The sequence below is a fragment of the Chiloscyllium plagiosum genome, unplaced genomic scaffold, assembly GCF_037043375.1.
Source record: "Chiloscyllium plagiosum isolate Xiang-an unplaced genomic scaffold, Cpla_swu_hap1 HiC_scaffold_2, whole genome shotgun sequence".
In the NCBI taxonomy this organism is placed as follows: Eukaryota; Metazoa; Chordata; class Chondrichthyes; order Orectolobiformes; family Hemiscylliidae; genus Chiloscyllium; species Chiloscyllium plagiosum.
Genome location: NW_028270140.1, coordinates 67,728,628 through 67,742,667, shown reverse-complemented (window position 1 = coordinate 67,742,667; position 14,040 = coordinate 67,728,628). Strand labels below are relative to the sequence as shown.

The 14,040-nt window shown below is 40.1% G+C and overlaps 1 protein-coding gene across 2 annotated transcripts in view; it reads left to right on the top strand.

Annotated features, from left to right (window-relative positions):
- The window catches only part of naa35 (N-alpha-acetyltransferase 35, NatC auxiliary subunit), a 78,135-nt gene that overhangs the window by 46,463 nt on the left and 17,632 nt on the right, over positions 1–14,040 (top strand). For both annotated transcript variants that reach the window (XM_043713167.2, XM_043713161.2), the window contains exons 13-17: positions 1,845–1,904; positions 2,142–2,248; positions 3,422–3,488; positions 9,945–10,043; positions 13,830–14,008. In XM_043713167.2, the coding sequence (XP_043569102.1) occupies positions 1,845–1,904; positions 2,142–2,248; positions 3,422–3,488; positions 9,945–10,043; positions 13,830–14,008 (512 nt within the window). The remainder of the gene's footprint in view (positions 1–1,844; positions 1,905–2,141; positions 2,249–3,421; positions 3,489–9,944; positions 10,044–13,829; positions 14,009–14,040) is intronic.

Sequence of the window (14,040 nt, the reverse complement as noted above, 5' to 3'; positions counted from 1 at the left end):
AGAATGGATGGCTTTGAGGTATGTAGAGAAGAGGTGTTGGAAATCCTGGAAAAGGTGAAAATAGATAAGTCCCCTGGGCCTGATGGCATTTATCCTAGGATTCTCTGGGAAGCAAGGGAGGAGATTGCAGAGCCATTGGCCTTGATTTTTATGTCCTCTTTGTCTACAGGAGTAGTCCCAGAAGACTGGAGGATAGCAAATGTGGTTCCCTTGTTCAAAAAGGGGAGTAGGGATAGCCCTAGTAACTATAGGCCGGTGAGTCTCACTTCTGTTGTGGGCAAAGTCTTAGAGAGAATTGTAAGGGATAGGATTTATGCACATCTAGATAGGAATAATGTGATCAAGGATAGTCAGCATGGTTTTGTGAAGGGCAAGTCGTGCCTCACAAACCTTATTGAATTCTTTGAAAAGGTGACGAAGGAGGTTGATGAGGGGAAAGCGGTAGATGTGGTATATATGGATTTTAGTAAGGCGTTCGATAAGGTTCCCCATGGTAGGCTACTGCAGAAAATACGGAGATATGGCATTGAGGGTGAGTTGGAGGTTTGGATTAGGAATTGGCTGGATGGAAGAAGACAGAGGGTAGTAGTTGATGGCAAAGTTTCTTCATGGAGTGCTGTCACTAGCGGTGTTCCGCAAGGATCTGTTTTGGGACCATTGCTGTTTGTCATTTTTATAAATGACCTGGAAGAGGGGTTAGAAGGTTGGGTGAGCAAGTTTGCGGATGACACGAAAGTCGGAGGAGTTGTTGACAGTGAGGAAGCATGTGGCAGGTTACAGCAGGATATAGAGAAGCTGCAGAGCTGGGCAGAAAGGTGGCAGATGGAATTCAATGTAGCTAAGTGCGAGGTGATTCACTTTGGGAAGAATAACAAAAAGATGGGGTACTGGGCTAATGGTCGGATACTTGGTAGTGTGGATGAGCAGAGGGATCTTGGTGTCTATGTACACAGATCTCTGAAAGTTGCCACCCAGGTAAATAGTGCGGTGAGGAAGGCATATGGCGTACTGGCTTTTATTGGTAGAGGAATTGAGTTCCGGAGTCCTGAGGTCATGATGCAGTTGTATAAGACTCTGGTACGGCCGCATCTGGAATATTGTGTGCAGTTTTGGTCGCCATACTATAGGAAGGATGTGGAGGCATTGGAACGGGTGCAGAGGAGGTTTACCAGGATGTTGCCTGGTATGAAAGGAAAATCGTATGAGGAAAGACTGAGGCACTTGGGGCTGTTTTCACTAGAGAAAAGAAGGTTTAGGGGTGACTTGATTGAGGTGTACAAGATGATTAGGGGGTTAGATAGGGTCGACAGTATGAACCTTTTCCCGCGTATTGAGTCGGGTATTACAAGGGGGCATAGCTTTAAATTAAGGGGGGGTAGATATAGGACTGATGTTAGGGGTAGGTTCTTCACTCAGCGAGTCGTTAGTTCATGGAATGCCCTGCCAGTAACAGTGGTAGACTCTCCCTCTTTATGGGCATTTAAGAGGGCATTGGATAGGTATATGGAGGATAGTGGGTTAGTGTAGTTTAGGTGGGCTTGGATCGGCGCAACATCGAGGGCCCAAGGGCCTGTACTGCGCTGTATTCTTCTATGTTCTATGTTCTATGTTCTATGTTCTAAAACAGTTTGTCAAGTGGCTGAGTGGACACTTTTTCAGTTGAGGATTCTACAAAACGTTATGGCCATCTGTACAATAAACTTTTTATAGAGAAATTCTCTTACAAACAAAGTTGTTTTTAACAATATGTCTGAGTGTTTCAAGATTATTTTCCCATCTCAAAATATTTGAAATTTGTCTCATCAAAATATTTTTGAAGTGTTTTTAAAACTTTTATTTTATAGGACTTTTTCTGTGAATTTAGTGAACAGTCACCTTGTGTGCTCTCTAGGTCTTTATTACAGGTACGTAAATTTTTACACATTCTATACAATGTTCAAAAGACTGCACTTCCATTGTGTTTACATGTTTATTTATATTTGCACGTTAAATACTATAAATACTATAGTGTGAGATTCAAAGTTATCTGCTTTTGCTGTGTTTATGATCTGAATATCCCAAACAATTTACATATATTATTGATACAAACATTATCCTGGTTAGCAAATAGTTTACATTTATAACAAATATTTTTGTTGCAGGCAACTTTTTTGGTCGATAACAAAAAGGTGTTTGGTACACATCTGATGCAGGATATGATAAAAGATGCTTTGAGATACTTTGTTAGTCCTCCTGTGCTTTCAGCTAAGTGAGTAAATAAACTATTGTGCTACTTCAAAAGCAATTAATTTTTGCATTTGCTGATCTGAACTCCATGTTAAATACATACATTGCTCCTAATCATTTTCAGTAGAGCCATTTTAATGCAATTTGCAGTTTGAATTAAAATGCTAGAAATAAACTATAGTATAAGCTGGACACAATTACTAAGTTGGTTCCATTCTTTCTTGTGTAATCATAACTAGGAATCACTTGAATGGCTTCGCTTCCTGCATAAACTTCTGCAATTTAAACATTGGGGAGACCAAAATGTTGCTTTTGGTGCTGATTTCAAACTCCATTTCCCAAACCATTGGTGTCATCCCTTTCCCTGGCAAGATTCTGAGAATAAACCAGTCTTGCTGTAACCTTAATGCCATTTTTGACCCCAGCATAAGTTTCTGACCATGTATTGATGCCAGCGCTCAGATTTTTTTTTTCTCCCATATCATTATACTGTCTGAATTCAGCTCAGCTCAGCTGCTGCTAAAATTTTCATTCATCTTTTAACAGTTCTACATTTGACCGTTCCAGTGATAATGGCCAGTTGCCCATATTCTCCTGCCAATAAACTTAAGGTCACCCAATAATCTGGCTGCATTTTTATGCTCACAATCCTGTTCCCCTGTCTATCACGCAATGTTTTGATTAAAATTCTTCTTTTCAAATCCTTCTGTGATCTCACTCCTCCCTTTCTTTGTATTCTCCTCCAGCCCCAACTCACGTATATCTGAACTCATTCCACCTCTTGAACTTCCCTGATACAGTTACTCAATGTATTCAGTTCAGTTGTCCAGGATCAATTTTTGAAGATTCCTCCTTACAATTCTCTGCCTCTCTACCTTGCTTTCCTCTGTTTAAAGTGCTCTTTAAAACCTACCTCTTTGACCATGCTTAAAGCTTCCTGATTGAATCATCTTGTGTATTATGTCTAATTTTGTACTTAGTACACTTTGGCTGGTCAGGGTGTTTCGTTTGAATAGAAATGAATAACCATCTAACTTAAATGAAAACAGAAAATGCTGTTAATTTGTCAGCATCTGTAAAGGGAAGATTTTAAGCCTAAACTGTGGGGGAAAAAAAAGTCCTTTCTGTATATTCTTGTATTGCAAAAATAAATAAATATTATGGGCCTAATTTTTCAAATTTTGGTTAATTTCAGATGTTGCCTTTACAATAATCATCAAGCTAAGGATTATATAGACTCATTTGTCACTCACTGTGTTCGGGTAAGTAAACCACCTAATTTGGTGCATAATTTTTAACCTGTTTCAAAGGGTAGCAATTCTGTTACTTTGGAAGAAAAGTTTCTGGGTTCTTATTTTTTATTAAATTCAACAGGAATACTTTCTGCTGGTGCTATTGCTATTTTCCAATTCTTTCTCTCTTTACTCTTCGATCTAACCTTTCTCTCATGGCAGATGATTCCATGGATATTTTTGGCCTTAGATCTCTCATGGAAAAAACATTCATCTTATGAGTCTAGAGAATTAACATTAATGGAGCTGTTTGACTCTATGGATGTGGGATTGGGTGTGTCTATATGTATCAGGATAGCTGTACCTGATTCCATAATCTGATCAATCTACTCTTACTGGGGGCTCTCTTGTGGTGTAGAAATAGTGTCTCTCCCCCTACACTGAGAGACCCGAGTTCAAGTCCCACCTGCTCCAGCGATGTGTGATAACATCTCTGAACAGATTGATTAGAGTCATAAAGTAATATAACACAGAAAGACCATATAACCATTCGTTCCAACTCGTCCAAGCCAACCAGATATCCTAAACTTGATCTAGTCCCATTGACCAGTGGTTGGCCTATGTCCCACTAAATTCTTCCTATTCGTATCCCATCCAGATGCTACAGGTAACTCTCCTATAATGCTTGTTTATTAGATACAATTTGTCTGTAACGCAACTTCTGAGTTTCCAACCTTTTTATAAAGTGAACTCCTGTTCGCTGTTACGCGATTCTCATCCCCGGAAAAAGGTGTTGTGCGCGGAGGACTAGACTGCACGCGGAATCACATGACCAGTTGACCCTTGCGCTTTCTTGTGAAGAGCTTTGTGTAAGGTATTGTGAAATGGTTGTGCTAGTGGACTTGGAAAAGCATGGTGAAAATGTCTCGGCAGTCTGAGGACAAGAAGCTGGAAGCAATCTGTTAATTTAAAAACTTAAGAGTGAAAGTTCACTGAAAAGGACAGTGTTGAGGAGCGGTTGGAAAGTTGGCTTTGTTGTTTGTATTAAGAGCTGTTTTTTTCTCTCTTTTAAAAAAATATGTTTAGATGTTAAAGAATATCTGCAGACTCATGTGAATCTGTTTCAGTAACTAATCACAATGGTAATCAAGTGCAAAAAAAAATACCAGTCGGGGCTTGGACATGGTCAGAGCCAGGAAACTCTGCACATAGTAGGTGAGAGAGAGAAAGGTGGGTGGCATGCTATTTCTTTTTGTGATGTGTAGAGATATCCTGAGGGTGAGAGTAGGCTGTGCAGAAGAGATTAGAGTTAATCAGGATCAGATGTTAATGAGGATGAGAGTGAGTGGGAAAAGTGTTGCCAGAAATGGTGGGTACAGTAGCAGAGAGAGAGAGAATGTGAGGTATCAACGAGAAGATGGTGGCATTTTCACTGGAGAGAATGACATTGATCTTCCAACATTCTGTGCATTCCTAGAAATGGTTGAGACTGTACTGGCCTGGATGGCAACCCTGGTCCAGGTTGGTGTGGTTCCAGGAGAACGATGTCCTCTGTTGGCCTGGGAGAATAAAACATCCTACCTTTGCATCACGCCATCCTCATCAGCAGCATCTCCATGTCCCAGCCCACAAAGAGAAGCACCAATTTTCCATTAATTATTTCAGTCATTCCTGATTTATTCATTCCGGGTTTATGCCCGAAATGTCGATTCCCCTGCTCCTCAGATGCTGCCTGATCTGCAGTGCTTTTCCCGCACCACACTCTCAACTCTGATCTCCAGCACCTGCAGTCCTCACTTTCTCCAAACCAATTTTCCATTGTCTGCCAAGGGCCAATATCAGGAACTATGCAGGGCACTTCCAGACTGATAGCTTTTGACTAGGTGCATGATATCTTTTTAAAGATGGTGCTGCACCACGGATGTTAGTCAATTCCAGGATATACAGGAAGTGTTGAGTTGTTTTGGAAATGGTACATAGTATGATGGTGCTGGAATGTGAGAAAGGTGCACCAAATCAGGTGGGTTTTGTAAAATAAGGTGATAGATGTCCCCAAGCATCACAATGTGAAACCCTCCAAGAAACTTGGCAAAACAAATTAAGATTCAGCCCTTGATCTACCAAGGCAGGTTTCATTCTGGGATCTGACTTGTGCAGTGTTACCATTGGATGGGGTCAGAAGACTGGCTAGAATGTAGTGCAGCCAGCAGTTATAGATGCCAATCGAGAGTAATCAATTGAAGATTCTAATGAATTGCACGACAGTATACAGTACCTTACAACAGCTCAAAATTTACTTAGGTTTGTGTTAGGTTAACTACTATTGTTGTTTAGATTTTTACTGGTATTTTTTGGTGGTGCACCCCAACCCTGTTTTTTTTTTCCCCAAAGGTCCCATTATTTCTATTGCACAATTTTCTATAACATGGCATTACACAGGAAAGCAACTAAGGCATTAGAGGAGAACTAGCTGTATTTAAATGTTGTAATTCTCTCTGTCTCCACCATTTCCTCTGGCAGCTTGTTTCAAATACGCAGACCCTCTGCATGAAAAAGTTGCCCCTTCAGTCCCTTTTAAACTTCTCTCTCTCACCTTAAACCCTATGCCCTTTCGTTTTGGACTCCCCTACCCTGGTCCTTGGCTACTCACCCTACCCATGCCCCTGATGATTTTATAAACCTCTACATAAAGTCACCCTTCAGCCTTTGACACTGCAGGATAAAATGCTCCAGCCTATTCGACCTCAAACCTTCCAGTCCCAGCAACATCTTTGCAAATCTTTTCTGAAACCTTTCTAGTTATATACATATCTACAACATATTTCCTATAGCAGGGAGACCAGAATTGAACTCAGTATTCTAGAAGTGGCCTAACCAATGCTCTGTACAGCCACAACATGACATCCCAACCACTATACTAAATGCACTGAGCAATGAAGGCAAACATGCCAAACTCCTTCTCCGGCACTTTGTATATCTGCAACTCCACTTTCAAGGAACTATGCACCTTACACCCCTTTGTTTGGCAACCCTCCCTAGGGCCTTATCAATAACTGTATAAGTTCTATCCTGATTTGCCTTACCAAAATGTAATACCTCACTTTTATCTAAATTAAACTCCATCTACCACTCCTGGGCCCATTGGCCATCTGATCAACATCCTGAGGTGACCTTCTGCACTGTTCACTACACCTCTAATTTTTATATCATCTGTAAACTTACTAACCATACCATCTATTTTCACATCCAAATCATTTATATAAATGATAAAAAGCAATGGACCTAGCACCAATTCTTGCAAAACACCCTGGGACCACAGGCCCCCACCACCACTCTGTCTTCTATCTTGAAGCCAACTTTATATCCCGTTGGCTTCCTCTTCCTGGATTCCATGTACCTTGCCAACCAGTCTACCATGTGGAACCTTGTCAAACACCTTGAAGTCCATTCTGTCGTCTTCATTCTTCTTTGTCGCTTCTTTGAAAAACTGAATCAAGTTAATGAGACATGGTTTCCCACACACCAAGACATGGTAACTCTTCCTATTCAGTGCTTGCCTTTCTAAATGTATGTAAATCCTGTCACTCAGAATCCCCTCCAATAACTTGCCCACCACAGGCATAACGCTCACCGGTCTACAGATCCCTGAATGTTCCTTACCACTTTTATTAAATAATGACACCACGTTAGCCAATCTCCAGTCTTCCGGCACCTCACCTTTGACTATTGATGATACAGCTATCTTGGAAAAAGGCCCAGCAATTTCTTCCCTAGCTTCCCACACAGTTCTGGTGAACACCTGGTCAAATCTTGGGGATTTATCCACCTTTATGCGTTTTAAGACGTCCAACACCACCCCCTCTATAATATGGACAGTTTTCAAGATGTCAATTTTTTTCTCTCCAAATTTTCTACTTCCATATCCTTCTCTACAGTAAATACTGACGCACAAAATATTAGTTTAATATCTCATGCATCTTCTGTGATTCCATACATAGACCGCCTGTTGATCTCTAAGGGGCCCCTGTTCTCTCCTAGTTATTCTTGGCCTTAATGTATTTGTAGAATCTCTTTGGATTTTTCTCAGCCTTTATTTAGCAAAACTATGTCAGGTCCCCATTTTGCCCTCCTGATTTCCTCCTTATGTATACTCCTTCTGCCCTTGTACTCCTCTCTGGATTCACTCAATCCCAGCTTATATATACCTGGCATATGCCTACTTTTTCTTGAAAAGAGCCTCAATTTCTCTCATTACCTAGCATTCCCTACACCTACCAGCCTTGCCCTTCATACTAACATGAACATATTGTCTCTGAACTCTTGTTATTTCATGCTTAAAGGTCTCTCACTTCCCAATTGTCCCTTTAACTGTGAAAAGCCTTCCAAATCAACTTTTGAAAGTTCTTGCCTAATCCCAACAAAATTGGCCTTTCTCTAATTCAGAACTTTTAACTTTTCGATCAGGTCTGCCCTTTTCCATAACTATTTAAAATCAATAGAATTATTGCTGGCCCCCAAAGTGTACTCCCATTGACAGTTCAGTCACTTGCCGTGCCTTATTTCCCCAAGAGAAAGTCAAGTTTTGCTCCTTTCCTAGTAGGTACATCCATATACTGAATAAGGAGATGTTCTTGTATGCTTAACAAATTCCTCTCCATCCAAGCTCTTAACACTATGACAGTCCCAGTCTATGTTTGAAAGTTAAAAATCCCCTAGCATTCCTATCCTATCATTCTTACACATATCTGAGATTTCCTTACATATTTGCTTCTCAATCTTCTGCTGACTTTGCAGGGGGCTATATTACAATCCCAAAAATGTGATCATCACTGCCCTATTTTTCAGTTACACGGACTATAACTTCACTGGGTGTTCTCCCAGGAATATCCTCCCCATCTACTGCTATAACTAAAAAAGCCAATCGCCCTCCTCTCTTGCTCTCCTTTTTATTCTTCCTATAGCATTTATACCCTTGAATATTAAGCTGCCAATCCTCCCCCTCCCTGAGCCACAGTTCTATAATAGGTATGATATCCCAGTTCTGAGTTCCCAAGTTTTGAGTTCATTTGCCTTACCTGTTAGGCATCTTAAATTGAAATAAATGCAGTTTAATGTTTCGGTTTTATCTCATTCCCTGCCTTGCTCTTGCCAGCCTTAACTATTTAACTTGCACCTCTTCACTACTGTACCAGCCTTGGAATTATCTCTTTTGTCACTAACTCTTTGGGTGTCCAAAAATGTTTGTAATTGCACAGTCAGTCACAGAATCGTGGAATCCCTACAGTGTGGAAGTAGGCCATTGAGCCCACACTGACCCTCTGAAGAGTATCCCACCCAGACTCAGCCTATAGCTAATCCACTTAGTCTGTACATTCCTAGTTACAATGGGCAATTTAGCATGGCCAGTCCACCTAACCAGCATATCTTTGGACTGTGGGAGGAAACCAGAGCACCTAAAGGAAACCCACATAGACACGAGGAGAATGTCCAAACTCCACACAGTCGCCTGAGGCTGGAATTGAATCTGGTTCCCTAGCGTGGTGCTGCAGCAGTGCTAACCACTGAGCTATCATGCTGCCACAGACAGCTGTGAAGGTTCACTGCTTGTTTCTATGGTGTGTTCTTTTTGATTTCTGGAGCCATTCTTGGACCTCTCTGCATGGTGGCTCTCCTGAGGAAAATAGATTAATGTAAAGAATTAACCTTTCTACTGAAACTTGGCTGCAATTATTGCATGAATCAGACATGAAAGTTGGGGCAGTTCTGGTCTGCATGCTCATTACTAAATTTATCTCCGTCATGGAGCTACCCTGCAACATGATAAGATTTTAAGAGTCTGGAACAAATATCTTCCTGCATTTGGCCATTTTTTGTTGCCAGTATTTGTTTTAAAAGAAGCAATTAAAACATTGCTACCTTTGCAGCAAAACATTTTTTTTGCTATAGCAGCAGTGCAGATAAAATACAGGCCCTATCTGAAAGTGCAAAAGAATGTTAAAATTAAATTGTCAAACATCTCACCAACAAAAACTTGGCCTCTTCAGTTAAGCAGTCTGTATATTCTTTTCACATAAAAGCATTATTAAACCACACTTTACGTGCAGCAGTTTCACATATGAGTATTATGTATTATAATTTAGGGTAGGCTAAGTAACTACCCAGAGTCCAGGAGGGTATTGCAGGCATCTATCTATTTCAGAGAGAGAATTTGTTTTCCACTTAAGAGGTATTATTCCATTATTAAGAATAGGGCAGGGGAGGATTCTGTCGATTGAACCCACATTGTTTTGGTTAATCTGTACCACACACTAACCATCTAGCCAACTGAGCTAGTGAATATAAAGTATTAACGGTTTACATATATCTCAGTTGTTCAGGTTTCAGAAGTTGAAAAATATTATGTGTATGTGACACTGACAGTCATGGTGCAAGATTTGTAAGATTTAAACTTCTAAATCAACTTACCATTGATTTATTTTTTGCTAGCCATTTTGTAGTTTGATCCAGATTCATGGACACAACAGAGCTCGCCAGAGAGATAAACTTGGCCACAGCCTAGAGGAATTTGCCACTCTTCAAGATGAGGTATTTTCCTTGAACTATGAAATGCAAGGAGGAAGTAACTTGTATTTCTATGATACCTTCCATAACCTCAGGACATTCCAAGTCTTTTTTGAAATGTAATGTAACATAGTAGCAAACCATTGTTCTCATCAATGAGGAAAATTATCTGATTATCTGCTTTGAGATGTTTATTAAGAGGTAAAGTTGTCAAGACACCAGAAAAACTTCCTGTCTTGTTCAAGAAAAGTGTCATACTCTTTTATGATTGCCTAAGAGTTACATTGGAATTTTGGTTTAGTGTCTTACCCAACATGGAGACTAGGTGTATTCACATGCTTTCACTTGCAGTTGCAATTAATAACAGGATGGTACTTCTTCCGGATGGATTTCTTCTCCAGCTTGACAATAAATTATTTTGTTATGATCCCCATGGTGAGTGTTACCAAATTATCTCCAATGAAAAAGTTACCAACAAGATTGTTAGTTGATTTATTTTTTGTATCTTTTTAATGAATCAGCTAACACAAATTAAACATGAATTAAAAGATAAATAATAATTCAAACAAATATTGTAAATGCCACTTTAAATAGATGAACAAAGAGACATTTTTTGCAATTGCAAGCATTCATCACTTCTCACACGTGTGGCACTAAATGGCGACACAATACCACACATGCTATCCTTTATTCATGCAGGCATTGGAACCTTGCGATCTTGCCAAATAATCCGATATTTGGATATTCAAATGTCGGATAATTGAGGTTCCTCTGTAAATTGGCTTGGCATACAAAACCACTCCATTTTGTTTCACTCCCAAAAATTATGTTTTTACATATACTTTGCGTTGTAATATGTACAACCAAATGTTAAACACTTATTTAGTAGTCAGCCTCTGTTTTCTCCCTGCAAGTAGATATTTTATTAATCAGTACCTTACAATTGGCATAGGAGATCAATCACATAATATGGACTGTGTTGCAAATGTGCAAGGGAGCTTAAGACACACCAGTCTTTGAGTCAGAAGCAAATGATATTTCAAAATGATGATTAGCCAAGCCAACATGTCATTTTTATAATTGGCAATTACGTTAACCCACATTTTTGGAGGAATTTTTCAAGGCTTCAGAATCCCTTTAGAATTAATGCAAACTTTTTAAGTCCTTGTCATACATTTATAAAGCCAGTTACAGATTCTGGATCAGAATCATCACAATTTATGTACATCAGTCAACAAATGAATAAAGCCTCAAAAAAAACTTAATTATTTTTTTCAAATGAACATAAGCAGTGTTCTTAAATTCCATAAAAATCTTGTACAGGGTACATCATCTGTTAAATATATCACAGAATTGTTACAAAACAGAGGCCAACCACTCTGCCTGTCTTCTCTGCGCTGGTTATGTGACCATTTTGATTTAGTTTCGAGTAAGTGGTGCTGGAAAAGCACAGCAGGTCAGGCAGCATCCAAGGAGCAGGAGAATTGACATTTGGGCATAAGCCTTTCATCAGCTTACAGCCTTCACCACCACACTCTCGACTCTGAACTCCAGCACCTGCAGTCCTCACTTTTTCCATTTTGATTTGGTGTCAAACTCCCTGCCTTTTCCTCATAACTCTGTACATTGGATGATTTTTCAAATAGAAGCAACGTCCTTGTGATTGTTTTAATTGAACCTACTTGCATCACACCCTCAGGTAGTGCTTCCCAAACCTGAACCACTTACTGTGTAAAAATGTATTCTGTCACTCTGCATTTGCTTCTTTTGCTAAATGCTGTAAATCTGTGCTCTGATACTCAATCCATTTGTAAATGTGAGTAATTTCTCCCGATACACTGTTCACTCCTTCATGATCTTGAAAACTTCAACCAAATTTCCACTGAGAGTTCATGTCCCCAAAAAACCGACTCGTTTTATGTCATTTCATAAAAATGCAAAGTTTGTAAATTAGAGGTACAGTATTTCAGCGAACCTGCAATCCCTGTAGAAATCTGCACTTGAAAAGAAGTACAGGGCAGGGAGTTGGTATTATGGTGTGTATTGTTTCCTGTTGGAAGTACGTAATCAGCGAATTTACATTTATGTGACTAATAACAAAATGCTACTGTTCTAGTACTTTTTTGTTATGTGAAATCATTTCGAGTTGCATGGAGTCGTAGAGATGTACAGCACGGAAACAACTCATTGGTCCAACTCATCCATGCTCACCAGATATCCTAAACTAATTAGATTAGATTAGATTAGATTACAGTGTGGAAACAGGCCCTTCGGCCCAACAAGTCCACACCGCCCCGCCGAAGCGCAACCCACCCATACCCCTACATTTACCCCTTACCTAACACTACGGACAATTTAGCATGGCCAATTCACCTGACCTGCACATCTTTGGACTGAGGGAGGAAACCGGAGCACCCGGAGGAAACCTACGCAGACACGGGGAGAACGTGCAAACTCCACACAGTCAGTCGCCTGAGGCGGGAATTGAACCCGGGTCTCTGGCGCTGTTAGGCAGCAGTGCTAACCACTGTGCCACTGAGTCTCATTTGCCAGCACTTGGCCCATATCCCTCTAAACCCTTCCTATTCATATACCAATCCAGATGCTTTTTCAAAGTTGCAATTGTACCAGCTTTCACCAATTCCCTTGGCAGCACATTCCATACATGCACCACCCTCTGCATGAAAAAGCCACCCTTTAAGTCCCTTTCAAATTGTTCCCCCCTCATTCTAAACCTGTGCCCTCTAGTTCTGGACTCCTCCACGTCAGCGAAAAGACCTTGTCTATTCACCCTATCAATACTCCTCATGATTTTATAAACCTCTATAAGGTCACCCCTCAGCCTCCAACACTCCAGGAAAAATAGCTTCAGCCTCTCCCTGTAGCTCAAACTCTCCAACCTTGGCAACATCCTTGTAGATCTTTTCTGAACCCTTTCATGTTTCACAGCAGCTTTCTGATAGGAGGGAGACCAGAATTGTGCAGAATAAGTGGCCTAACCAAATGTCCTGTACAGCCACAACGTGATCTCCTAATGCCAATACTCGATGCTCTGACCAATAAAGGAAAGCATGCCTTCTTCACTATCCTATCAACCTGCAACTCCACCTTCAAGGAACTATGAACCTGCACTTCAAGGCCTCTTTGTTCAGCAACACTCCCCAGGACCTATTAATTTTGATTTCAATTCTTGTGATAATAACAATATCAATGTTCAAAGGAGAGTCTTAAATCCAAATTTTAAAAGAATGTTCTGACCTTCAAAATGAACAATAGGAGCAAAGATTGAAGAAATCAAGGTACAGTAAAAGATTCAAAATCTTCCAAGAGTAGGGAAAGGATGGAAGGAAAAGATTTCTTTAATCCAAGACAGACAGAAAATCAAAAGGACAAGTGGCAGGTGTTTATAATTTTGTATGAAATTATATTTAATAGCTATTTTTAGTTGATCTAACATCCTGGCACTTAAGTTATCTGTCACAAAAAAACCAGCTCCATAGAGATTCTTAATTTGTCTAAAACTGATCAGCAATCGCCAATAATATAGTAACTGGAGCCTGATCTTTCCATGGCACGGTTAACCAAACAAAAGATTATATTGTTATTGAATGCTATGATTGCAATAACAATTTTTGTGTGTGTGTGTGGGGTGGTGGTGATGAGAGAGAGAGAGAGAGAAAGGGAGGGAGTAACTGATGGATGGGAATTCTTCAAAGCCATAATGTGAAGATTACATTTCAAACACTAGTGTGTTTAAGGGACAATAGTTTAGCAAAAAAAGCTTAACTTTGTATATACTCCTGCTTGCAGGCTGAAAAGGTTGATGCAGCGCTCCATAGCATGTTATTGAAGCAGGAACCACAGAGACAGCATCTGGCATGCTTAGGCACATGGATCCTCTATCATAACCTTCGGATTATGATCCAGTACCTGTTGAGCGGCTTCGAATTGGAACTCTATAGCATGCATGAATTCTATTACGTCTACTGGTATGAAAACCTAACCACGTTAGCATTCAAAG